Source organism: Chiloscyllium plagiosum, unplaced genomic scaffold (genome assembly GCF_037043375.1).
Source record: "Chiloscyllium plagiosum isolate Xiang-an unplaced genomic scaffold, Cpla_swu_hap1 HiC_scaffold_3, whole genome shotgun sequence".
Taxonomy (NCBI): Eukaryota; Metazoa; Chordata; class Chondrichthyes; order Orectolobiformes; family Hemiscylliidae; genus Chiloscyllium; species Chiloscyllium plagiosum.
Window position 1 is genome coordinate 45,287,519 of NW_028270141.1, and position 27,285 is coordinate 45,314,803.

Below are 27,285 nucleotides of genomic sequence, written 5' to 3' on the forward strand. Positions count from 1 at the left end.
CATAATAATTGGACCATAAAAGTGTCGTATAAGGATAATTTCCAACAAGAGAGCATCTAACCATTTCCCCTTGAGTTTCAGTGATGTTACCATTGCTCAAACCCCAGCATTAACATTAATTTTGTGCAAGACTGAGATGGACCAGCCATATTCAAATTGTTGCTACAGGGTTTGTCAGGGGTTGGGAATTCTTCAGTGGGTAACTTAACCCCCAGATTCCTGAAGGCCTGTCACCATCTACAGGGAATAAATCAGAATGATAGATAATCTCCACTTAACTGGATGAGAGTGGTTCTAAAACATTCAAGCTCAACATCATCCAGATAAGGCAGCTCACTCGGTTGACATCCCATCCACTTTCCTCAACCCTAAGTGCACCTTGGCAACATTATGTACCAACTAGAAGATGCAAGGCAGAAACTCAGCAAGCCTCCTTCATAATACCTTCCAAAACTATGACCTCTAGTGCTCTGAAGAACAAAGGTAGCAAGTGCATGGGAACATCATCACTTTCAAGTTCCCCTTGAAGTCACATATCATCCTAACTTGGAACTAACTTGCTGAGCCTTCACTGTGTTGCTGGGCAAAAAGCTCAGAACTCTCTTCCTACTACAGTTATACCTAAACAACATAAACTGCAGCAGTCAAGAAGTTGGATCACCACCACCTTCTCAGAGAAGAGCGAGGGGTGGATAACAACTGCTGGTCTTGCCAACAATGCTCGCATAGCATAAACCAATAGTAACAAAAAATAACTCCTAGCAACACAATTTCTGATGTATTATATTTTCTCTCAATGTGTGTGTTCCTCTCCTAACAAAAGTGACTGCTCAAATGGAAGGCTAAAGAGCCTAAGAGGCATTCGAAGATTGTATTTTCATTTGAGGATCAGAGTTTCTTCGCAATAGTCATTTAGTGAGAATGCTATGTTTTCTATCAAATTTGCATTTTCTGTTCCAGTTTGTCTTCTCTCCCTCTTCACACACTTTCCAGATGTTTTCTAATCAACCTGTTTAGTGATGCGGGACTTGAACCCTGATCCCCTGGCTCAGATGTAGGGACCTAACTACTGTGCTGCAAGAACCATTGTACCCTTTCCAAGCTAATCGTTATCTGTGATATTCAATTCGATTACTTCCAGACTGCCATTACTTCCACTAAATTACTAATCCTGCAGTTTACCCTCGTGGCAAATGTGTTGGCTGCTATTATAAATGGTTCCCTCTCCTCAGCTTCCCTGTTGCCTTTCAAATCTGCCATCATCACACGTTTTATTAAAAAAAGCTTCCACCAGTGTCATTCAGATGTCACCTAGCAGTGGGCTTCACACTTGATCGCAACCAGAAAATGACAAATTTGTGTACTAAATGCATGTGTCAACATTTCATATACAGTAAAACATTGTACAGGAGTAACTTTAAGTGATTTCAGAACACTATTCCACATTCCTTGTAGATCGATGATCTTAGTCTTCCATAGTGATTTTAAGTGTTCTTCCAAGTCTCTGGAATTAAGGGGGAAATTTTTATCCTATCCCATCAGTCTATCACTTGCTGGTACTTTCTCTGACATCATTCTGGCTTAAACATTGGCCATCTTTTATTATTGCAGGATTAATTGATGAACCTTGTACTGTTGTAATGTTTCAGACTGAACTTTTAAAAAAAATATTAATTCGATAAATGAAATTGTAGGAAGATGTATCATGTGCTAAATTGGCTGTGTTTTTACTGACAGGTGCAGGCGGAAGCAGTGGAACACTGACTTAATAGCAACCAGCGTGGTTATCACCTTTCACAATGAAGCAAGATCAGCATTGCTTCGTACCATTGTCAGGTAAAAGCAGTTGCAAAATGCTATACTCAATTACTTTATATTTTTCACAGAAACTCACATTTATACAGCTCCCTTAAAATAGTAAACCCTCCCAAGGTTCTTCACAGCACTATTCTCAGCCAGAATTTGATGTTAAACCATGTTTGGTGTTATTATAAAATCGTAGAGTGTTTTACTGCACAGTAGGATCAGCACAACATGTCCTGACTGTCTGATTGCAAAAGCAATTTAGCAAGTACCATTCATCTGTCTTTTCTGGTAACTCTGCAAATCTTGTCTCTTCAGATAAGTATCTAATTGCCATTTCAAAGCCACAATTTAATCTGCCGGTACTATATTCTCAGTCAGTGCATCGCAAATTCCAAATACTCACTGAATGAAAAATATTGCCCTCATGTTGCCTCTGGCTCTTTTGCCATTCACATTAAATTGATATCTTCTGCTGGTACTAAATTCATCTTCTAAGGGGGAAGAAAAGTTCTCCCTTTCTATTTTGTCAATCCTGAATGATTTTGAACACCTCTACTCTCAATTTTCTCTACTCTCAATTTTCTCTGCTCTAATGAGAGCTTCATCTTTGTTAGTCTATTCGCATAATTGAAATCTCACATCCTTAGAATCATCTTTGTAAATCTTCAGCACCCTCTCCAGTGTATTTGCAACCTCCCTTAATGTAGTGCTAAAATTGGCGCAGTACTCCAGTTGAGGGCAAACCATAGTTTTATAAACGTTCTTGCTTTTTGTAATCCATGCATTTACTTACAAATTTCAGGTTTATGTATGCTTTAAAAACTACTTTCTCAACCTATCCTGCCACCTTAATTGATTAGTGCACTTATACCTACTGTCCCATTCCTCCAATATTTCTATTCCTGTACACACTCTGCAATTGTATAATTTACTTTATATTGCTTTTCTGTTCTTCCTACCAAATGTATCAGTTTGCACTTTATTCCATTAAATGTTATCTACTACATGTACCCCATTCTGCTAGCTTTCCTATGTTTTGAAATTGTGCTTTGCATATGTGAGTCCAATAAAACCATGGTTTTGGGGATCCAAGATGGCGGCGACCCAGTAAGACTGAGTCTATAGTGCTCCTCCAAAGACTTGGGCACAGTGGGTCACCTACCCCCTACCAAGCTCACCAAATCATTTATAAATCATTTATAATAGTTTAGTAACTGAATTAGTGGTTTAATATTACATTTAAGCTACATTTAAGCAACTTTATCCTAAGTTAAAATGACTAAAGGGAAGGGAGCCCGAGCTCTCAGCAAGCAGCAACCCCTCCCCCACACTCTCCAGCTGCAGCAGAGGCGTTCACAGCCGCCCCGGGGGACTTACCTACAGTAGCAAGCCTTGCAGAAATGCTTTCCAAGCTTGACTCGAAGATCGATGCCTTTATCGTCGAATCCAGGAACCGTTGGGAGTCGTTGTCGGCCGCGCTGAAGAAGCACGACCATGAAATTGAAGAAATTCAACGCCGAGTCGGAGGGGCGGAGCTAAAGGCCGCGACCTCGGAGACAACCGCTCAATCGGCCGTGGATCAGGTCCGGACTCTCGAGCAGCGAGTCCGGACCTTGGAAAATCATATTGACGACCTCGATAATCGAGGTCGTCGAAAAAATATTCGTTTGCTGGGCCTTCCCGAGCAGGAAGAGGAAGGCCAGCTTACAGCATTCCTGGAGCAGTGGCTGCCACAACTTTTAAATCTGCAAGCTGGATCAGGCCAGGTAAGGGTGGAATGGGCCTACCGGGTAGCAATACGCGGGCCTGGCTCGAACCAGCGCCCACGCCCGGTCCTGTTCCGGCTGCAGAGCTACAGGGAGAGGCAGATACTCCTAGAAGCCTCTAGAAATCTCGGAAAAGACCCCCAAGCTATGATCTACAAAGGATCCAAGATCATGCTATTTCAGGACTTTTCCCCGGCTCTGGTTCGAAAGAGGAAAGCATTCGACGAGGCGAAGAAGCGTTTAAGGGACTTAAATGTACAGTACTCCTTACGCTACCCAGCGATGTTACGCTTTAACCATGAAGGTTCTGTATATAACTTTGGATCACCAGAAAAGGCTAAGGAATTCTTGGACTCTCTTAGATAAACTGTAGGACATAATGGATGTTGGTCTGCCTTCCCCCCCCGTTTTGGTTTATATCCCCTCCCTTTTTTTTCTTACCTTATTGCTTAATATTATTATGGGGGGTGGGGAGAGGGATTTGATTTTCTCCCCCCCCCCCCCTTGGAGTTGTTTTCTGTTATTATTTTATGTATATATGAGGGGTGTATGTATATGTGTGTGTATGTGTATATATATATATATATATATATATATATGTATGTGTATGTATATATATGTATATATAAGTTGGAGGATTTGGTTAATGTTGGTGGGGGGAGGTGGTTACCTTATTCGATTTTACCTCTGTCTTTAGGAGCGGGGTTGTTTTTCCCTTCGTTATTTTGTATTATCATATTTAATTATTATTTGTTGAACTGGTAATTTTATAGTTATATGTTTATATATGGTATTAACATTACCAAATATACCCAGGTGTTGGTAGGGGTGGGGGTGGGGTGCTCACTGTTAACTCTAGCTTTGTATTATATTTGAATTTTCCTCACTTTATTGAGGAGTGCCTGGGTCAAGGGTGGGGCATTGGTTGGGAGAGGATATGAGGGATTTTTGGAGAGGAAGTGATGCCCCCTGGGAACAAGGGGGAAAGTCTCCACTTAGATATGTTTTATATTTTTTTTATTTAGAAATAGTTTTTTACTGTATTGTTGTGGGTGTATTAAAGAGGGTTTATTTTTGTAAATTTTACATGTTCCATGCTCGGGATGTTCTGGATAGGGTTCCCCCTCCCGAGGGGTCTCGGATTGGCCCAGAGGATTATGGTTGATCAATCGGTTAAGTGGTGCACCTGGAATGTCAAAGGGAGTAATTCGCCACTTAAAAGGAAGAAAATATTATCAAATCTTAAGAAGGAAAGAGTTGATATAGCTCTCCTACAGGAGACGCATCTGTCAGATAAAGAACACTTGAAATTACGACAGGGCGGATTTGATCAGGCCTTTTTTTCTTCTTTTAGCTCAAAAAGCAGGGGAGTTGTTATTCTTGTTCGGAAGAATTTCCCTTTCAAAATCCTAAAGCAGATAAAAGACGAATCTGGACGATATATCTTGATTAAAGCTCTCATAAATGGAGAGGAATATGGGATTTTAAATTTGTACTGCCCCCCGGCACACCCCTTTAAATTTATAACAGAAGCCTTCTCAAAATTGATGGCTTTTGATGCCCGTCATATAATTATAGGGGGAGACTTTAATTGTATTATGGATCCGGAAATAGACAGGATTCCCAAGAGTACTGCAGGAGTATCTCCCAGATCTAGACAATTGATGGATCTGAACAAAGAATTAGGATTGGTAGATGTATGGAGATGTCTTCATCCACAGGGTAGAGATTTTTCTTTCTACTCTAATCCACATAAATGTCATACCAGAATTGATATGTTTTTTGCCCCCTCAATTTTTTTAAATTCCATATCATCCTGTAAAATAGGTAATATAGCAATTTCTGACCACGCTGCTGTATATATGGAAACTAAGGCGAGGAACAGTAGGACATCCCCTCGGCATTGGCGTATGGACCCCTTCTTAATGAAAGATAGTAAATTTGTAAAGTACTTCTCTCAAGAATTTAAAACTTTTTTAGAAATTAATTCAGGTACAGCTAGCAACCCGTCAATGATGTGGGAGACCATCAAAGCTTACACGCGAGGCTTGATCATCTCCTACTCAGCGACCCAGAAGAAATTAAAAGGAGAACAACAGCGTTTGCTTGAAGCCCGCTTAAAAGCGGCTGAAACAGCATACACTGATAGACCCTCTATTATTAAATTGCAAAGGATTACAGCTCTAAGGACAGCTCTAAATACTACACTTACTCAAACGGCTAAGAGGGAAATATTATTTGCAAAGCAAAGGTTATATGAATATGGCGACAAACCGGGTAGATACTTAGCATTTCTTGCAAAGAAAAAAAAGGCCCCTCAGACGATTATGTCTATTAAGGAAAGTACGGGTATTTTGACTCATGATCATAAAAAGATTAATGCGACCTTTAGAAAATTCTATTCTGAGTTATATAAATCACAGGATTGTGAAGATAGGGCGAAGAGGATGCAGTCATTTTTTAAAAATTTGACTTTTCCAGACCTAACTCCGGAACAAGTATCGGTCCTAAATGCTCCTCTTACACCCCAAGAAATAGTTGATGCAATTAGGCACCTTCAAAATGGTAAGACGCCGGGCCCAGATGGCTTTCAAGCTGAATTCTATAAAGAATTTACAGAAATACTGGTTGGTCCACTTATGGACATGTATAACTATGCATATAGTCAGGGCTGTCTCCCGCCTTCGCTGAAAGAGGCAAATATCTCTCTTATCCTCAAAAAAGGAAAGGACCCAGAAGATTGTACATCATACAGACCAATATCCTTGCTAAATGTAGATTTTAAAATCCTCTCTAAAACGTTAGCACTGAGATTAGAAAGGATACTGCCACATATTATAAAGGAGGATCAGACGGGGTTTATTAAGGGCCGTAGATCATCCAATAATGTTAGAAGGGCTCTGAATATGATTCAAGCTTGTCATCAGGGAAAGATACCAGGAGTAGTGGTTTCATTAGACGCGGAAAAGGCATTTGATAGGGTCGAATGGTCATATTTGTTTTACACATTGGAGAGGTTTGGTGTTGGACAGGTGTTTACCAAATGGATCTCAACATTGTATAGTGATACCAAAGCAGTTGTGGTTACCAATGGATTAGGCTCGGATAGCTTCAGTGTGGGTAGGGGCTGCCGTCAGGGATGTCCCCTCTCGCCATTGTTATTCACGCTAATAATTGAACCACTAGCAGAAGCTATACGAGCTGATCCTAACATAGTGGCCCCAAGGATTGGTACAGGTAAACATAAAATTACCCTTTATGCAGATGATGTTCTTCTATTCCTCAGTAACCCTTTGATGTCCATACCTCGCTTAATCCAAGTTATTAATACATTTAGTGCATTCTCAGGCTATAAAATTAATTTTTCAAAATCGGAAGCTATGCCAATGGGTGGCCTTGCTGTGATACCCCGCTTAGCGGACGGTTCCCTTTTTCCCTTTCGCTGGTCCCTGGAGGGTTTCGTATATTTAGGCATTTTATTACTCCAGTATTTGGTCAGTTGTATAAGGCTAATTTTGTGTATTTATTGGAAAGGATAAGGCAGGACCTCCAGTGATGGGGAGACCTGCCAATTTCCTGGCTGGGTAGAATAGCATTAATCAAAATGAATATCCTGCCCCGTCTCCTATATCCTATGAGAATGCTTCCGGTGATGCTGCCGAGGACAGCTTTATGTAAATTATACGGCTGGCTGAGTTCCTTTATCTGGAACCATAGGCGACCCCTCATTAAGCTGAAGAAGCTACAGCTTCCACAGGCAAGGGGTGGATTGGACTTCCCAGATTTTAGGAAATATCAATTAAGTTCCCTATTAAGTTATATAGCTGATTGGGTCTTGTCTGATCCACAATCAATCTGGTTGGACATCGAGGCTTCTCAAGTAAAATACCCACTTATTAACCTTTTATTCTCAGACAAGAGGAAAATCATTACAGATCACTGTAAAAACCCCATAATACTGAATACAATCAAGGCTTGGAATATAATGCGGCAAAATGAGGGTAATTCACATAAAACATCCCCCTATGCACCGATAGTGGGAGCATGGGGATTCCAACCGGGGTTAACAGATGCCACTTTTAAACTCTGGAGAGCCAGGGGTATCTCATGTCTTGGGGATTTATTTAAAGATGGGGTCCTGATGTCTTTCGGACAGCTGCGTCAGAAATTCGGATTACCCAATGGAGACCTCTTTCGATACTTCCAAATTCGAGATTTTATACAGAAGAAGACTACGTTATTAGATAGTCTTTATAAATCCGATAGAGAATGTAGTGTCCTACGACCAGTGGGGGTATCTTCCGTCAGTAATATTTATCATTTGCTACATGATGAAGTATCGGGAGATATGGATAATCTGCTTAAAACATGGGATCAGGATCTGGGACTAGAAATCTCCACAGAAACGTGGAATGATATCTGGGAAAATGCTAGAAGAATTACCATCTGTAACAGAACCCAGGCTATCCAGCTGAAGATACTTCATAGGGCCCATATATCACCGGTTCGATTGGCAAAATTTAAGGCAGGAGCATCTCCAATGTGTCCTAAATGCAAAATAGAGGTGGGCACTCTTGTACATTGCTTATGGACCTGTCATAAGATCCGTGGATATTGGACTAAAGTAGCAAGTACCCTGACAGAAATTTTAGGAACGGAAATAAAAGTGGACCCCGTATCTCTCCTCTTGGGCTTTTCGAACTTTCCCTCCCTGGACACGTACGGGAAGAGACTATTTTCTATTCTTTCTTTCTGTGCAAGGAAAAATATTTTGGTGAACTGGGTGGCGGAGGGCCCCCCTGGACTTTCAAATTGGCACAGACTAATTATGGAATGTATTCCCCTTGACTTCCTTACAAATATGGTGCACCGAAAGACCGAATTATTTTATAAAATATGGCAGCCCTTTTTGAATTACATAAATACAGACATTTCGGCTATCCTAACAAGGGCTTTTATTTAATTGAGACTACGAACCTGGCTGGTCCGCGGCCCCTCGGGGGAGGAATCCCGCACGAATACGGGTTTTATTACATCTGATGTTAACACATCCCGAGCATGTAAGAGACTTAAATATACACCCTGGTTAGTTGTAGGTTAGATTAGTAGATAGTTGAGTTTTGTCTGTTTGTTTTTTTTTGTGGGTTTTTTTTTTGGGTTTTTTTTGTTGTTTTGTTTTGTTTTTTTTTGTTTTTGTTGTCAAATTTTGGCTATTGTATATTTGAGCTAATTGTATATCAATGTTTATATCTGAGAGTTTTGTTTATTTTTGTAAACTTGTAAAAATGTTAAATTTCTAATAAAAATATCTATAAAAAAAAAACCCATGGTTTTAATACTGATCCCAAGGGATCGCACCATGTGATGTCCTGCAGTCTGAAAAATGACTATTTGCTATTACTTTGTTTCCAATAATTCACCCAAATTCATATCCATGGTTTAGTTCTTCTGCATGAGCATCAATTTTTCTGAAAACTTAAGTAACGCTTACCAAATACATTTTTGAATTCCATATACACCACATCAAATATTTCGTTAAACTTACTTTAATCCCATTGAGAAACTAAATTGCAATAGTTTAACAGAATTTATCATTAACAAATCATTGAGTTTTCTAAATTAATACACATTTTCCAGGTGATTGTTAATTTTCTCACAGTTGACCAAAACTTGTGTAAGAAAAATGTGTTAAGGAGTGTCTTGAGGAGGAGAATTAAGTGGAGTGGTGTAAAAGTTTAGATGAAAGTTGATGCTTAGGGCTGAGTGGCTGAAGGCAGCTTCCTGTGGTGGTACAAGTGAAATCCAAGATGTGTTTTGTTAGAAAACTAGGGTTCAAATTAATGGGGGTGTTTGGAGTAGCTATTACCTATTAACCTCTGCAATCAAGTTACCCGGATATCACAAGAAGACAAAATTAGAGAAGCACAGAGACTTCAAAAGGTTAGAGGAGCTGAAGGCTTGGAAGATTTTTAAACAGGATTAGAATTTTAAATCCGACATTAGTGAACCAGAAACCAGTGTAGGTTGGTGATATGTAGCTGGGTTTAATGTGAGCCTGTATGATCTAATCTGGTAGACTGCAGTTTAAAATACTACTGTAATATCTCTGTCCATTCTTGGGTGACTCTAAATCATCAAGAGCTACCTACCTTTATCAAAGTATTTGGGATTTAGAGGAGCATGTTCTGATCGGCAGAGTGTGCACTCCATATTTCTGTAACCTGATTCATTTCGTTTAGAGTCATGGGTAGGATGATGTGTCAGGCACCAGGTATTCTTCTAAACTCTTTGTGTCTTGTATGTAGGGGAGCAATAGGGTGGATTAGGGAGTGGCGTAGGCAGCTCCAAATGTTGCTGACTGTGCTATGCAGCCTGAAGCAGGCCAGCACAAAATACTTTAAAAGCAAATCTTGTGACTTTAAGCAGGAACGCAGGCTCCATTAGCTGAACAATGTTGAAAGAAACTAACATAAAACAGAGCCACTTTAAGTAGGGACAATGTGTAATTTGTTCTGGATCTGGTGATAAATGAACAGCACTTTGTAATTTTGAGCCCCTGTCACAATCCTCTTGGGGTCCTAGCTTAAAAGCCGCCATTTCAATGTAAACATTGTTAAAGATTGATTGAGGCTTGCAAGAATTGTCTTCATTCTGGCTTTTGTAATGCATCATAGGAACTTGACTGAGTTCACTTAGTTCTGGGAAAATATTCACTGTGCGAATATAAAAATGAACTGGATTCAGTTGCAGCATGACATTTGTGATTGGTTGTTGCTGTACAGTGCTGACATCTACTTGTTCAACTACTTGCATATCATAGAATCGTACAAGACAGGTGGATTGACTTACTGTGTGTTTGTAGGTTCTTTGGAAGAGCTTTACAGTTAGTTGCAAACAAGACTTGGAGCAATATGGCAACCTTACAGTACTACTAATCCAAAAGCCTGTTCTAATGTTGCAGAGGCAAGAATTCAAATTACACTAATAGCAATTGCGGAATTTATATGCAATTAATTGAACAAATTTAGAAAAAAAAAATCTAGGCTGAAGTTTTGCCAAGAAACCAGGAAACAAGAGCTGGATTTGTTTTGGGGTCAGAAACCAGTGGGAAACGGAATAAAATTAAGATTTTCACTAGAGGAAGCTTAATTGGGTTTTCTGCTCACTTAGAATTAGTACTGGTTGGAACAGAGTTGGGTCTTATGAAGCATGGGACTTGCTTCGAGAATCTAGAAGCCATCGCTATAACTGCTGTTTGTTCGAAGGGGGACATTTGCTGATCGTACCAAAACCTTCCACAGCACGAGAGGGAAGCAAGATGTCACAAGATAGTCAAAGGCCCAACACCTAGGGCATAGTTGCCTTTTGCTTCATTGTCTTCAACCTAGATCTAATGCTGGAGGTTGTGAGGGAGATCAGGGAAATACTTATCCCAGAGGACAGGCAGAAGGAGGCCACTCTGATCAATGTTGCCTCCCTCCACCTTACCTTCCCACTTTTTTACCAATTATTCTGACTTCTCCCAGGAAAGCTGTCCTATTTCCAGACCCCTCTCAGCCTCCGTGCACACATTTTGGTGGAGGGCATGTCACAGACTTTCACAATGAGCATAATAAAGGTTAATAAAGTACTTGAGACCCTCGGTTTTATAAATTGGGTGATAAAGTACAGAGTTATGCTATACCTTTTATGAAGCATTGGCTTAGCCTCAGCTGGTTGAATGTGTCCAATTCTGGAGATTAACTTCATGAAGGATATGAAGGCACGAGAGAGGATACAGAAAAAGTTCACAAGAGTGGCTCTGGGGCTGAGGAAGCTGAATGAAGGACGTTGGGAACACCTGCAAGTTCCTTCTCCAAGCCACTCGCCATCCTGACTAAGAAATATTTAGTCGTTCCTTCACTGTTGCTGGATCAAAATTCTGGAATTCCCTTCACAATGGCATTGAGCCTATCTACAGCAGTTCAAGAAGGCAGCTCACCACTACATTCTCAAGTGCAACTAAGGAAGGGCAATAAATGCTGGCTAGCCAGTGACACTCATGGCCCATAAGAGAATTAAAGCAACTCAGTTACGTGGACAAGAAAAGGTTGAGAGGAGATTTGTGGACTTTCTCAAAATCATACAAGATTTTTTCTAATCAAGTTGTTCAGAACTGTTATTCTACACTTCTGGAGCAGTTGGGACTTGAATTCATCTTTCCTGGCATGTAGGTGGGACACAACCACATGCCAGAAGAGCCTTGAGCCAAAGGAAATTATGAGAGAAGAAGGATTTTCTAATCAACTTCTTCAGAGGTATTGCGCACACCTCTGGAACATGTGCACTTGATCCCAGGTCTTCTGGCTTAGAAGTAGGGACTCTACCACTGCACCACAAGAGCCCCCACAGCCCAAAAGCAGGTGAAACTTGAATCCTTGGCTCCTGGTCCAAAAGTAGTTCCATTATCACTGTGTCACAACAGCCCTAAAAATGATGCAGTATCTGAACTGCAGAGATGTGGAGAACCTGTTTCCATTGGCAACTGATGTTTAGAATCTGGAATGTACTGCCTGAGATTGTGGTAGAGACATATTCAATTGTGGCCTTTCAAAAGATAATATGATAATTATCTGGGGAAAAAATCTACAGGACTGAAGAGAAATTGTAGGTAAGTAGGACTAGGTGAGTTGCTGTCGCAGAGAGCCAGCAAGACATGGCATGTCAAATGGCAGCCTCTGGTGTTCTAATAATTCTGTGATTCTGTATTCAAGTTCATAGCAGGCGGGTACTGGTGGCTGCCATCTGATAGTGATTACATCTTCAAAATCCTGATGACCTGCTCAATAGTTGTCCTACTGAGCAGGTGGCATTGGTTTTATTGCCTCTCTCTGGGGCTCTAATAGGATTTGCTGGTAGCCATTCCCTGTCCCTCGCAATCCATCCATGGGGGTGGATTGAAGATCTGAAGCAATGGATGAAGGAGTAGTGGCAACAACTAGGGAAGCAAGGGCACACTGGCTGGAATCTACTATGATCACACACCATTTGAATGTTGTAGGAGTCAAAGCACTTCCACTGGATAGGTTTGAAAGGTCCTTTAGTGGCCTTTATTTAGTTGCAGTCAATAATTCCCTTCCCATGGAGTCTCATGTAGATGGCAAAACTCAGGGCCTTTTGTCGCTAAGAGGCCATGCCTGTTATGAAGTGAATGTATTGTCACAGTCAGGCAAAGAGAGCATCCATGATCTGCAAAATGCAGTGGTGTGCAGTTTCTTGCAAAATTCAATAAGCATCCATGGTGGCTATGATGGCTTTTAGCAGGTCATGTCACTAGTGTGGCAGGATGTCAGCGCTTCTCCAGTGGTGCCACAGATGTCTGTGACTAAATACCTGCAGAGTTGCAGTCTCCTGTGGCACTGGGTTTTCAGTCAACCACAGGGAGCATCTGCACTGGTAAATCCTATGTTAAAGTGTATGGCCTCTGTTGTCTTCCAGCTTGTCTTCCTCTACTGCTACTAAGATTTCCCATTTTCCTATAATTAGTTTGGTCCCTCTTTGTCAAAATCTGTCATGCTTCCATTGCTGGCTGCAACATTTATGTAATTGACAGCCTTGCTCCTTGCTGTTTTGCCTTGACAATGTCTGGATGCTTAATACCTACTCCCCTGCAAATGATTTTTCTATATCTGGTGCCCAGACTCCCTTTGTTCCATTTATGGGGTCAGGATAATCCCCAGAACAGCCTTGACTCACTCACTACTTTATATCTGCCTCTCCTCAGCTGATCAGAAATCACTAACACATGACACATTTGTGGTCCTTTTAAATATTCCCAGAATTCCCAAACAGCACCTAACTGGAGTTGTACCTGCACAACGTGGTCAGCAACTGTTTAAGAAGGCAGCTCACCAATGACTTGTCAAGGGAAATTAGTGATGGGCAATAAATGCTGACCTTGACAGCAGTGTTCCTATTCTATGAATCAAAAGAAGAAAATCCACTTTCCCTTATTTTTTCATTAAAAGTTACAGATAGAAATTTAATAACATTATGTTTTGGAAATATCTCTCTTCAATTTGGCATGGAATGGAGGACAGAAGCTAGTCGTGTAGCCTACTCTGAATTCTGTTCAACTCAAGTTTGATTGGCTAAGTTTTTAAAGAGGGCTCAATCCTCTTACTGAGAAGAGGGTGCAGGATATTCACACTTACAGACAGTAGCAAGAGCATCAGTGATAATTATGGGTAGTCTGCTAGTGTCCAAATCTCATAAGGAAATGTTCAGAATGTCATGTTTATGAACAGCTAAGCTATAAACCTAATTTAATCCCAAAATAGATTGGACTTAGGTACAGCTATTCAGGTATTCCATCTACATATGAGACAATGTAATTCACAATGCAATGAGGATGGGTCTTAGCAATGAAAACTCTTAAGAAAGCCATTTTATGGGTCACAACTTAAAGATATGGGGTAGGCCATTCAAGATTCGGATGAGGAGAAGTTCCTTCACCCAGAGTGTGGTGAGCCCATGGAATTCTCTACTACAGGAAGCGGTTGAGGCCAAACATTGAATGTTTTAAAAAGAGGTATAGTTCTTAGTGCTGAAGGGATCAAAGGGTAAGGGGAAAAAGCAGAAAACGAGTACTGAATTGGATGATCAACCATGATCATATTAAATGGCAGAGTAGATTCGAAGGCCCAAATGGCCTATACCTATTTTCTGTTTCTATATAATATTGGATTATAGATTTCTTAAAACTCTCTATAAACCTTGCCGGTTAATTTGCAAGAATCTGAGAGACATCAGAGAAACAGAGACAGCCAGTCCTGTCCCTGAAACAGAGTAAAAGCTGTCTTTAATATTCACCATGCAAAACACAGTAAAATTGAAGAGAGTGAGAATTTAAATAAGGCTGCAAGATTCACTTAACTTTGGCTAGAGAGAGGATTCTCTAGAGTAACCTCCATCATTAAAGTTAATTTGGGGATCAGAAGTTACCAGACTAGAAAATATAAAAGGAAACAGGTGATTAGGATCAGAGATTAATTGGTCTAGTTCCCAGAGATTAAAGTACCCAATTAAGGAATAAAGTATAAAATGAGATGGGATTATTGATCATGCTAAAAGTCACATGGTGGTCATTTCTGCAATTTAAAGTATAAGTTGTCTTCAAAAATAGTGTTAGTGTGTTTCTAATATTTTTATTGCACAAAAACCTTTAAATCTAAACTATTGTGACCTTTTCAGTTGGTCACTGGAATTCAGACATTTTTTTTAAAAGTCATTGATTTGTATGGGTGTCATTACATTGGTAAATGTATTAAGGTTACAAAACCAAGCTGAGTAGGAGGGGTTGATGCAGAGATCTACTGTAACCTAATTGAATGATAGATGAGCTCAAGGAACTGAAAAGTCCTGTTTCTGTTCTTCTGTCACTATGCAGTGTTTTCTTAAAATAATAAATGCAGTAAAAACTATTTTACACTGAAAGATTCCTCTGAGTTTTCCTTCTTCACAAACTGTCTCCATGTGTCAAGTCGCCACTAAAAATCAAATCCTATAAATTGACGGCAACAAACTGAATTAGGATCTTTCACAAATTCCACACTCTAATATATCAGCAGTAATTACCATTGAAAATGGTTCATTATCGTTTTTACATTTACTTTCAAATTATTGTCAATTTTCAATAATTGTGATTTTTCGTTTTGAACAGTGTGCTTAGAAAAAGTCCGCCACACCTGATCAAAGAAATAATTTTGGTTGATGATTACAGTGACAACCGTAAGTAGGAATTGCTTTACCTCTCTGTAGCTCAGTCTCATAAATTATCTTTGTAAAAAAAAATTGAACTTCCACTTGCAGCTGAAGATGGCACTTTATTATCAAAGATTGAGAAGGTCCGAATTCTTCGAAATAACAGACGGGAAGGTTAGTCAAGGGAAATATTTTGCTGTTTCTGTGTTTAAATTTATCTTCAAAAGAAACGTAACAGTGATCTTTCTTAAACTGTGTAGGGCTAATGCGTTCACGTGTCAGGGGAGCTGATGCAGCACAAGCAAACATCCTTACATTTCTTGACAGCCATTGCGAATGCAATGAACACTGGCTAGAACCCCTCCTGGAGAGGGTGGTTGAGGTAAGAAAATAGGTTCTGTTCCAAACTTATCAGTGGTAGTTAACTGTTAACTCAGAACTTTTATTTGAGTTTGCAGTTTAGTTGAATTGGTGTGTATTGAGTTTTAAGAATTGTTTAATAAGGCACAGAAATTTTCTTGTAAAGGTTCAGGTGTCTGTTAGGAGAGAAATACAGCAATAACAAAATGAAACTAATGGTTAATGAGTGTTACTTGGATTGGAGAATGGTTGTAACATTATAAATGTTTCAGGTAAATGACAAAGTAAGGTCTTCTGGCCTAGTGAATCCCAAACCTTGAGGCACACCTTTGACTTAGAGTCATAGAGATGTACAGCATGGAAACAGACCCTTCGGTCCATACCGTCCAGCCGACCAGATATCCCAACACAATCTAGTCCCACTGCCAGCACCTGGCCTGTATCCCTCCAAACCCTTCCTATTAATATACTCATCCAAATGCCTCTTAAATGTTGCAGTTGTACCAGTCTCCACCACTTCCTCTGGCAGCTCAAAAAAGTTGCCCCTTAGGTCTCTTTTATATCTTTCCCCTCTCACCCTAAACCTATGCCCTCTAGTTCTGGACTCCCCGACCCCAAGGAAAAGGCTTTGCTTATTTACCCTATCCATGCCTCTCATAATTTTGTAAACCTCTATAAGGTCACCACTCAGCCTCCGACGCTCCAGGGAAAACAGCCCCAGCCTGTTCAGCCTCTGCCTATAGCTTAAATCCTCCAACCCTGGCAACATCCTTGTAAATCTTTTCTGAACCCTTTCAAGTTTCACAACATCTTTCTGATAGGAAGAAGACCAGAATTGCACGCAATATTCCAACAGTGGCCTAACCAATGTCCTGTACAGCCGCAACATGATCTCCCAACTCCTGTACTCAATACTCTGACCAACAAAGGAAAGCATACCAAACGCCTTCTTCACTATCCTATCTACCTGTGACTCCACTTTCAAGGAGCTATGAACCTGCACTCCAAGGTCTCTTTGTTCAGCGGCGGTGTAGTGGACAGCGAAAAGGGTTACCTCAGATTACAATAGGATCTTGACCAGATGGACCAATGGGCTGAGAAATGGCAGATGGAGTTTAATTCAGATAAATGCGAGGTGCTTCATTTTGGGAAAGCAAATCTTAGCAAGACTTATACACTTAATGGTAAGGTCCTAGGGAGTATTGTCAAGCTTTTTATGGCACACCAAATGTTTTTAAAATAATCAGCACTAGCGTTGCAAGGAATGATAGTTATTTCTAACTGAAACATAAATAGACCACAATTTTAATGAGAAATATTTGACTTATTTTGACTAGAATTTCACTGCAAATGTGAGCTTGTTTGCAATGAACATAACTTTGCTTTAATGGTGATAAGACTAAAGGTCCTGATCCACACATGTGTAAACACAATCTCTTCTGGTTTTTGAGATGTGGCAGGGAAGAGGAACTAAGTTTATAAATGTAGCTGGTTGAAAATGGCATCAGAAGGATTATCACTTGATTTGGTATCAAGGGATATTCATTTCTCATTTGTAGCCAGAATGAATCCAGTGGAATCTCTTTGAGTTTGATCTCAAGATTGCAATCACTGCGGAGATCCAGGAATTCTTCTCTTACCCTTCAAACACACAGTTAATTTTTCTGAACATACTCCAAATGTATTTTCATTAAATTAAATTAAACTGCTCTGTCCCAGATGATCTGAAATAACGCTTGAGCTTATGTGGAAGCAGACTCAAAGTGAGAGGAAACTTCCATCTTAGTTTGAGTAGAAGCTCAGTTGAACATTTGACGTGAACTGCAAGGAACCTCTTCTCTCCACACTTAGTTTTCATTTGAACCCATTTGGCTTGTCTGTATCCTTGCAACTTTTGATTCAGCTCATTCAGGTGCTCAAACACATCAGCTAAGGACACTAGTTTTTCCAGCCAATCTTGTAACATATTAACATTCTGGGACTCACTGTGCATGAATTGTTTCAATTCACTAATCAGTTCTTAAATTCTTGGCAGAACATCTTGAGGGCTAATGAATGTCAATAGGAAGAATTAGAATTAGAATCCCTACAGTGTGGAAACAGGCTCTTCGGCTCAACAAGTCCATACCAACCTTCCAAAGAGTAACCCACCCAGACCCATTCCCTTATCCTATGTGTGCCCCTGACTAATGCATCTAACCTACACATCCCTATGGGCAGTTTAGCATGGCCAGTTGACCTAACCTGCACATTTTTAGGCTGTGGGAGGAAACCGGAGCACCTAGAGGAAACCCATGCAGACACGAGGAGAATATGCAAATTCCACACAGACAGTCGTCTGAGGCTGGAATTGAATCCAGGTCCCTGGCACTGTGAGACAGCAGTGCTAACCGCTGAGCCACCGTGCCGCCCCAAAGAAAGGAGAAAGACTGATGTTCAGCTCCTTCTTCTTCACACTGAATAGAAAAGGGTGTGATTTAACTGGTTTGGATTTGATGAAGTTGGCAACTTTTATAGCCTCATTTAGGGTGGATTTAACTACATAATATGAGAACTTCCTTATGTAAAAAGAGTAATTTGAACATCTGGGTTTTCACGTTGTACTTTGGACACACAGCCTTTTACATTCTTGACTTATGCAGTTCTGCCATTTTATTTTCAAATTCTCATTGGTCAGCCTGAATATTTCTCCCCACTTGTTTGCTGAAGACAGTCCTTATAGAATAACTATTGCTCTTTCAAAGCAGTCTTCCTTACCAAGCTGAAAAACTGTGATCAGCTGTGCACAACCTTCGATGTCTGTAGATTCATCCATCTGCAGGGAAAACTTCCCTGACCCTTGAATTTTCTGGATCACTGTTGCTTCCATGACTGTGAAATGTCTTCTGTGTGTCTGCTGTTGGTGTTATTTGAAAGTGGAACTGTTAACATCTCTTTTGCTGCTGCTGTGCTTATCAGAGTATAGACAACTGCCTGACAAGCTGGTAGAATGAGAGTTCCAGCACTTGTGTGAGGCTTCTTGGTTTTGGCAATCAATGTTGTAGCTGGCCACAATCCCAGTGCTTTTGTTGATTTTCTCATGAGAGCATTGCTTTGCATTCTGCTCTTGCAACCGTTTGAAGTAACTAGAAAGATGTCATCTTTGCTTGTAACCATGAAAAAGTTCTAATCGTTTTACAACTGTGTCAGCAAATCAGACATTTGAGGAGCAACAGGATTTCCACGCCAGGTAAATCCAAATGCCAGGTAATCATGATGGTGCTAGCTGTTTTGTACCTTGTTCATCTTATTTGCTGACTTATTACTGCTGTTCTACAAATCATCCAGTCCATTTGATGGGGCTGCTCTTTTCAAAAATTTATGATTATGAATTACTTTCTACATCCAAATCTGGTAGATAGAATGGTGTTTTTATGGGCTGCTGCCTGTATATAATACACAAAATGAGCATAATTAATTTAATCAGAGCTGTCCAAACTACAGCCCAACAACATTCTTTATAATCAACAGTTTCCTTTAGCAGTTTTACAAGAGTCTGGATAAGACACAAATTGAGATGATGACATAAAAATAATGCTGAGCTTGATTGATTCATCTGTTGAACAGTCCTTTTCTACATTGACTTTAACCAAGAATCACCCGAGATTGAGCTTAACTGATGCTTATCTCAGTAACATTATGCAACCTGCAACTACAAATCTCAAACCTAGTATTGACCGGATTTCAAAATCCAAGCCTCAGCTGTACACCTCACATTAAGTTTTGCATCTAACATTCTGTGGTGAGTAAATGTTCATGGTTTTCACAAGTTGTTTGTTCGCAGTTATATTTTTCACAGTATGTTTTTATAGTCTATAATTCTGCTTAATATAGTGTAAGTTAAGTTGTGTTTTTATTTATAGCCTGTTGTTTATTAGCTGTTTGCTAATGTGGCCCTTGGTACAAGAAGTTTAGACTCCCTTAGTGTAAATTGTAGCTGTTGTTTTGCATATTATTAACAGGACTTTTTGAAGAAATAATGGAACTTCTGTTCTTCACTGCATACATTATCTTTACAACATCAACATCAACAAAAGATAGGCACATGTGCACAATGGGGCATTAGAACGATAGTAGTGGGGAACAAGGAAATGGCTTAGGAACTTTGCATCAGTCTTCATGGTGGAAGACATGAGTAATATCCCAAACCTTCAAAAGAGTGAGGGGGAGAGCTGAGTATGGTGACCATCACCAAGAAGAAGATGCTAAAAAAAACTTACTGGCCTGAAGCACTTGGACCAGATGGAATACACCCCAGAGTTTGAAGGGAGATAGCTGAAGAGATAGTGGAGGTGTTAGTGGTGATGTTTCAGGAATTGCTAGAATCAGGCAGGGTCTTAGCAGACTGGAAAATTGCTAAAGTGACACCCCTGTTTAAAAAGGGAGTAAGGCAAAAGATGGTAAATTACAGACCGATTAGCCTAACCTCGTTGTGGGTAAGATCCTGGAATCCATTGTGAAGGATGAGATTTCTGAATACTTGGAAGTATATGGTAAAACAGGGCAAAGTCAGCATGGTTTCATCAAGGGGAGGTCATGCTTGACAAATCTTCTATAATTCTTTGAGGACGTAACAAACAGGTTAGAGTAAGGAAAGCCAATGGATGTTATCTACCTGGACTTCAAGAAGGCCTTTGACAAGCTGCCGCACAGGAGGCTACTGAGTAAGGTAAGGATCCATGGTGTTAGAGGCAAAGTGCTAGTGTGGATGGAAGCTCGGCAGTTTGGCAGAAAGCAGAGAGTTGGTTAAAAGGGTTCTTCTCAGAGTGGCAGCCGGTGACAAGTGGTGTTCTGCAAGGCTCAGTTTTGGGATGACAACTTTTCCCGCTGTACATTAATGATCTAGAATGAAGGAACTGAGGGCATACTGGCTAAGTTTGCAGATGATACAAAGATAGGTAGAGGGACAGGTAGCATTGAGGAGGCTGCAGAAGGATTTGAACAAGTTAGGAGAGTGGGCAAAGAGGGGCAAATGGAGTACAACATGGGGAAAGTGTGAGGTCATGCACTTTAGTAGGAAGAATAGAGGCATGGTCTGTTTTCTAAATGGAGAGAAAATTCAGAAGTCTGAAATGCAGAGAGAGTTCTAGTCCAGGATTCTGTCAAGGTACACTTGCAAGTTGAGTCAGTAGTCAGTAGACTCCCTTAATAGCTCTGTTATAGAGTTACACAACACAAAAATAGGCTGTTCAGCCCCTATGTCCATGTTGATGAACAAATGCCAAACTACACTAATCTCATTTACTTGCACATGGTCCATGGCCTACTACGCCCTAGCATTTTAAATGCTCATCCAGGTGCTGCTTATATGCTGTGAGAGTACCTGATTTTGATCGATATCAGACTGCCGCCTGAGACCATCCTGCTCGCTATTTAAAAACACCACCAATTTATGTGTCACCTACACACTTACTAATTATACCTTCTACATTCACACCCCAAGTCATTAATGTATGTAACAAACAGCACTGATCTGTGTGGTACACTGCTGGTCACAGACTTCCAATCACAACCAATTTTAGATCCAGTTTGCCAACTTGTCTTGAATTTCATGGATTCTTACCTTTCAGACCAGTCTTCCGTGTGAGACTTTGTCATATGACTTTGTCAAAGTACATATAAGCCACATCAACTGCAGTATCTTCATCAGTATATTTAGTTACCAGAATACTCAACTAAGTTATCAGACAGCATCTCCCTATCTCAAATGTATGCTGACTATCCCTGATCAGTCCTTGCCTTTCCAAGTGTCGGTCTAATCCTATCCATTAGAATTTATTCCAATAATTTTCCTACCATTGCCATCAAGCTAATTGGTCTGTAATTACCTGATGTATCCCTGCTGCCCTTCATGAACAAAAGAACTACATTAGCTATCTCCATCATCGTGCAGTTCACCTGTGGCCAGTGAAGTATTAAATGGATCTGCCAGGGCCCCAGCAATCTCTTCTTTTGCCTCGCACAGCAGTCTGGGATTCATCTGATCAGGTCATGAAGATTTATATCTTTAAGCCTGTTAAAACATCTAATATCTCTTCCTTATTAATCATAACACGCCTGAGAATCTCATAATTGTAACTGAAATGTCCAGCTACATTGTCCTTTTCCTCTGTGAATACAGATGAGGAAGTATCGATTTAAGACCTCAGCAATGCTTTCTGGCTCCATGCTTATACAGTCTTTATTAAGCATCACTTTTTCTCTGGTATTCCTCTGTTCTTAATATATTTATAAAATGCCTGGGATTTTCCTGAATCCTATCTGCCAAAGATATTTTGTGGAGAAAGTGAGGTCTGCAGATGCTGGTGATCAGAGCTGAAAATGTGTTGCTGGAAAAGCGCAGCAGGTCAGGCAGCATCCAGGGAACAGGAGAATCGACGTTTCGGGCATAAGCCCTTCTTCAGGAATGAGGAAGAAGGGCTTATGCCCGAAACGTCGATTCTCCTGTTCCCTGGATGCTGCCTGACCTGCTGCGCTTTTCCAGCAACACATTTTCAGCAAAGATATTTTGTGGTCCCTCTTCACCTCTAATTTCTTTTTTAGCACCTCACCCCCCAAACACTCTATGTTTGTGAATTGTGCCTTCCTCCTTTTAATGCTGTGTACTTAACATATGCTTCCTCTTTTTCTTTATCAATTCTCAGTATCCCTTGACATCCAGCATTCCCTGGACCAGTTGCCCTTGCCCTTTACTCTTATAAGAACATGTTGGCCATGAGTTCTCACTGTACTGCTTTTGAAAGACTCCTACTTTCCAATTATGCACTTATCTGCAATAGCTGTTCCCGGTCTATATTTGCCAGATTCTGTCTAATGGCACTGAATCTGGCCTTTCCTCAGTTCAGACACTTAATTTCTGCACTATTCTTATCCCTTGCCATAATGACTTTGAAACTTGCTAAGATATGACTACTATCTGCAAATGGGAATCCAGAATGGTGTGTTGCCTCCCAGATGCCAGTGTCCAGGGTGTCCTGGAGCAGCTGCAGAATGTTCTCAAAGGGGAGGGTGAGCAGCCAGAAGTCATTGTGTATGTTGGCACAAATGACATAGATAGATAGAAATAGGAATGAAGTCCTGCGGAGTGATTAGAGCTAGGGAAAAAGTTAAAAATTAGGACTTCATCCATGGTAATCTCCAGATTACTTCCAGTGCCACGCGTTAGTGTTGGTAAGAACAGGAGGATATGGCAGATGAATATGTGGCTAAAGAATTGGTGCAGGGAGCAGGAATTCAGATTTTTAGATCATTGGGATCTTTTCTGGGGCAGAGATGACCTGTTCAAAAGGGACGGGTTGCAACTGAACTGGAGGGGGACTAATACCTTGGTGGCCAGATTTACTAGTGCTACAAGAGAGGATTTAAACTGTGATTTCTGAGAAGATTTGTAGCTCAGGTTGAGGTTCAGATCGTAAATTTGCTCGCTGAGCTGGCAGGTTTGTTTTCAGACGTTTTGTCACCATGCTAGGCAACATCATCAGTGAGCCCTCTGTGAAGCACTGATGTTCTGTCCTGCTTTCTATTTATGTGTCTTGGTCTGTTAAGGTGGGTCATATCATTTCCAGTTGTTTTTCTCAGAGGTTCGTAAATGGGGTCGAAATCAATGTGTTTATTGATGGAGTTCCGGTGTGAATGTCAGGCCTCTAGGAATTCCCATGGTATCTATGTTTAGCCTGTCCTAGGATGGGCATGTTGTCCCAGTCAAAGTGGTGTCCTCCTTTGGCTGTATGTAAGGGAATAGAGTGATAGTGAGTCATGTCTTTTGGTGGCTAGTTGGTGTTCGTCTATCCTGGTGGGTAGTTTTATGCCTGTCTGTCTGATGTAGTGTTTGTTACAGTCCTTGCAGGATATTTTGTAAATAACATTTGTTTTGCTAGTTGTTGGTATAGGGTCCTTCAGGTTCATCAGTAGCTGTTTCAATGTGTTGGTAAGTTTGTGGGCTCCCATGATGCCAAGGAGTCAGAGTAGTTTGGCAGTCATCTCCAAGATGTCTTTGATGTGTCTATGATTCCTGAAGAAGGACTTATGCCCGAAACGTCGATTCTCCTGCTCCTTGGATGCTGCCTGACCTGCTGCGCTTTTCCAGCAACACATTTTTCAGCTTTGATGTGTGGTAGTATGGTGAGAATTTCTGGACATGTTATGTCTACTTGTGTGGGTTTGTTGTTTAAGAATCGGTGGACTGTGTTTATTGGATTTATAGGGTTTAAATTAGATTGACGAGGTAGGGGTGGGAGGTTGGAAGGAGATACAGTAATCAGAAACATTAGGTTGAAGAGACAGGTCAGGCTGGAACACGAAGGGAGCAAGGAATGCCTGTTGGATTAAATTGCATCTATTTCAATGTATTAGAGCTGACTGGTAAGGCTTATGAAATCAGGGAGTGGATGGGTACGTGGGGCTGGGATATTATAACCGTTACAGAAACATGGCTAAGGGACGGACAAGACTGGCAGCTTAATATGCCAGGATACAGGTGCTTTAGGTAGGACAGAGGTGGTGAAAAGAGTTGCGTTTTTGATTAAGGCAGTAATCTGAGATAACTGAAGAATCTTCCTTTGTGGGTGGAGCTAAGAAATAAGAAGGGGATGGTGATATCATTGGTGTTGTACTACAGACCCCCACATAGTCAATGGGAATTAGATGAACAAATATGCAGGGAGACTGTGGAGACTTGCAGGAGAAATAGGGTGTCATGATAATTTTCCTAATGTAGACTGGAACTGCCATAGCATTAAGGGCTTAGATGGGTGGGATTTGTTAAGTGAGTTCAGGAAAGTTTCCTCAAGTAGTATATCGAGGATCCTGCTCAGGAGTGGGCAAAACTCGACCTACCCTTGGGAAATAGGGGACAGTGGGGGAGTACTTTGGGACCAGTGACCATGGTTCAATAAATTTTTAAATAGTTACGGAGACGGACAAAACTGGTCGACAGGTTCAAGTCCTAAATTGGGGCAAGGCGAACTTTGATAGAATTAGACAGGAGCTTGCAGGGATTGATTGGAGTAGTTTGTTTGCAAGCAAAGAGTCCTCTGGCAAGTGGGAGGCCTTTAAAAGTGAGATAGCTAGAGTTCAAGGTCTATATGTTCCTGTGAGATGAAGAGCAAGGTTGGTAAGAATAGGAACACTGGATGACCAGGGATATTGAGGGTTTGACCAGAAAAAAGGAGGCATGGCTGAGTTCAAGCAGTTGGGATCAAGGGAATCCCTGGAGGTACACAGAGAATACAAGAGTTTACTGAAGAAGGAAATCAGGAGGGTGAAAAGGGGGCACGAGAAAGATTGGGGGAATCCAAAGAAGTTCTTTAAGTATATTAAATGAAAAAGAATAACTAGAGAGAGAATAGGACTTCTCAAGGACCAAAGTGGTCATGCATGTGGTGTGTGAGGTCCTCAATGAATATTTCTCCTCTGTGTTTACCGTGGAGAAAGACATGAAGACTTGTGAACTTAGGGAAGTTAGTGGTCATATCTTGAGAATAGTCTATATCACAGTAGAGGAGCTATTGAACATATTTGAATGTATGAAGGTGGATACATCTCCTGGTCCTGACCAGATATATCTAAGAACACTGCAAAAGGCTAGAGAAGAAATTGTGGGGGCCTTGGGTGATATTTTTGCACCATCATTAGTAACGATTGAGGTCCCTGAAGACTGGAGGATGGCAAATGTTGTGCCCTTATTCAAGAAAGGCTACAAAGAAAAACCTGGGAACTGTAGACCAGTAAACCTAATATCTGGGATGGATAAGTTACTTGAGAAGATTCTGAGAGATAAGGTATACATGCATTTGGAAAGACAGGGTTTGATTAGGAGTAGTCCGCATGGCTTTGTGCATGGGCGATCATGCCTTACAAATTTGTTAGAGTTCTTTGATGAAGTGACCGAGAAGATTGGGAAGGGAAGTAGACTTAGTCAATATGGATTTCAGTAAGGCTTTTGATAAGTATCCATATGGTAGGCTGCTCTGGAGGGTTAGATTGCATGGAATCTGGGGGAGCTGGCAAATTCGATACACAGTTGGCTTGATGGTAGGAAGCAGAGGGTAATAGTGGAAGGATGCTTGTCAGACTAGTGGAGTGCCTCAGGGATTGGTGCTGGTCCCACTCCTGTTTGTTATTTATATCAATAATTTGGATGAGAACATACAAGACATGATTGGTAAGTTTCAGATGACACTAAAATAAGTTTATCGTGGACAGTGAGGAAGGTTATCAGAAATTGCAGCAGGACCTTGGTCAGCTGGGGAAGTGGGCCGAGAAATGGCAAATGGAGTTTAATATAGATAAGTGTGAGGTCTTGAATTTTGGAAAGTCAAATCAAGGTAGGAGTTTCATGGTGAATGGAAGGGCCTTAAGGAGTGGAGTGGAACAGAGGGACCTTGGAGTTTCGGTGCACAGTTTTCTGAAAGTGCAGTCACAGGTAGACAGGGCAGTGAAGAAGGCTTTTGGCGCACGAGCCTTAATCAGTCTGGGCATTAAATATAGAAGTTTGGAAGTTATATTGCAGTTGTACAGGGCATTGGTGAGGCTGCACTTGGAGTATTGTGTTTTGTTCACCTTGCTATAGGAAGGATGTTATTAAATTGGAAAGAATGCAGAAGAAATTTATAAGGATGTTGCCAGGACTCAACAGCCTGTTATAGGGAGAGTTTGGACAAGCTAGGACTTTTTTCTTCAGAGCATAGGAGACTGAGGAGGGATCTTATAGAAGGGTATGAGAGGCATGGAAAGGGTGAATGCACTCAGTCTTTTTCCCAGGGTTGGGGGATAGAGGGCATTGGTTTAAGGTTAGAAGAGAAGGAATAAAAGACAACCTGAGGGACTACCTTTTTACAGAGAGAGTGGTACGCATATGGAACAAGCTGCCAGTGGAAATGGTTGAGGTGTGTACATTAACAACATTTAAAAGGTATTTGGACAAATACATGGATAGTAAAGGTTTAGAAGGATATGGGCCAAGCGCAGGGAAATGGGTTTTTTGTCATTTTGGTCGACGTGGACCAGTTAGCCCAAGAGCCTGCCTCTGTGCTGTAGGACTCTATGACTCTGTATCCCCAAAATGCTCCCTCATTGAAACTTCAACCACTTGACCAGCTTCAATCCTAAGATTAGATCTAGCACATTCCCATCATCGTCGACAGTGAGGAAGGTTATCAGAAATTGCAGCAGGACCTTGGTCAGCTGGGGAAGTGGGCCCAAGAAATGGCAAATGGAGTTTAATATAGACAAGTGTGGGGTCTTGAATTTTGGAAAGTCAAATCAAGGTAGGAGTTTCATGGTGAATGGAAGTGGCACAAAGTGCTCTCCTGGATGCACATTAAAAATTCCACTCTATCTAATCTTGTCACACTAAGAAGATCCTAGTTATTGTTAGGAAAGTTGAAATCCTTACTATAGCCCTATTCCTCGCTTGCCTCTCTTTAATTTGTCTATATATTTACTCCTCTACTTCTATACCCTGAAATGTTGAGCTGCCAGTCCTGCCCTTGAACCATTTCTCAGTGATTGCAATAATATCATATACCCATGTGCTGATCAGTGCTCTAAGTTCATTTGATTTACCAGTTAG

At 40.8% G+C, this 27,285-nt stretch overlaps 1 protein-coding gene across 2 annotated transcripts in view; it reads left to right on the forward strand.

Annotated features, from left to right (window-relative positions):
* Positions 1-27,285, forward strand: part of galnt2 (UDP-N-acetyl-alpha-D-galactosamine:polypeptide N-acetylgalactosaminyltransferase 2) — a 122,497-nt gene that overhangs the window by 53,281 nt on the left and 41,931 nt on the right. For both annotated transcript variants that reach the window (XR_006309879.2, XM_043680988.2), the window contains exons 4-7: positions 1,738-1,836; positions 15,274-15,341; positions 15,423-15,488; positions 15,575-15,696. Coding sequence is in view for 1 of the 2 variants with exons in the window: in XM_043680988.2 (XP_043536923.1) it covers positions 1,738-1,836; positions 15,274-15,341; positions 15,423-15,488; positions 15,575-15,696 (355 nt within the window). In the remaining variant the exon portion in view is untranslated. The remainder of the gene's footprint in view (positions 1-1,737; positions 1,837-15,273; positions 15,342-15,422; positions 15,489-15,574; positions 15,697-27,285) is intronic.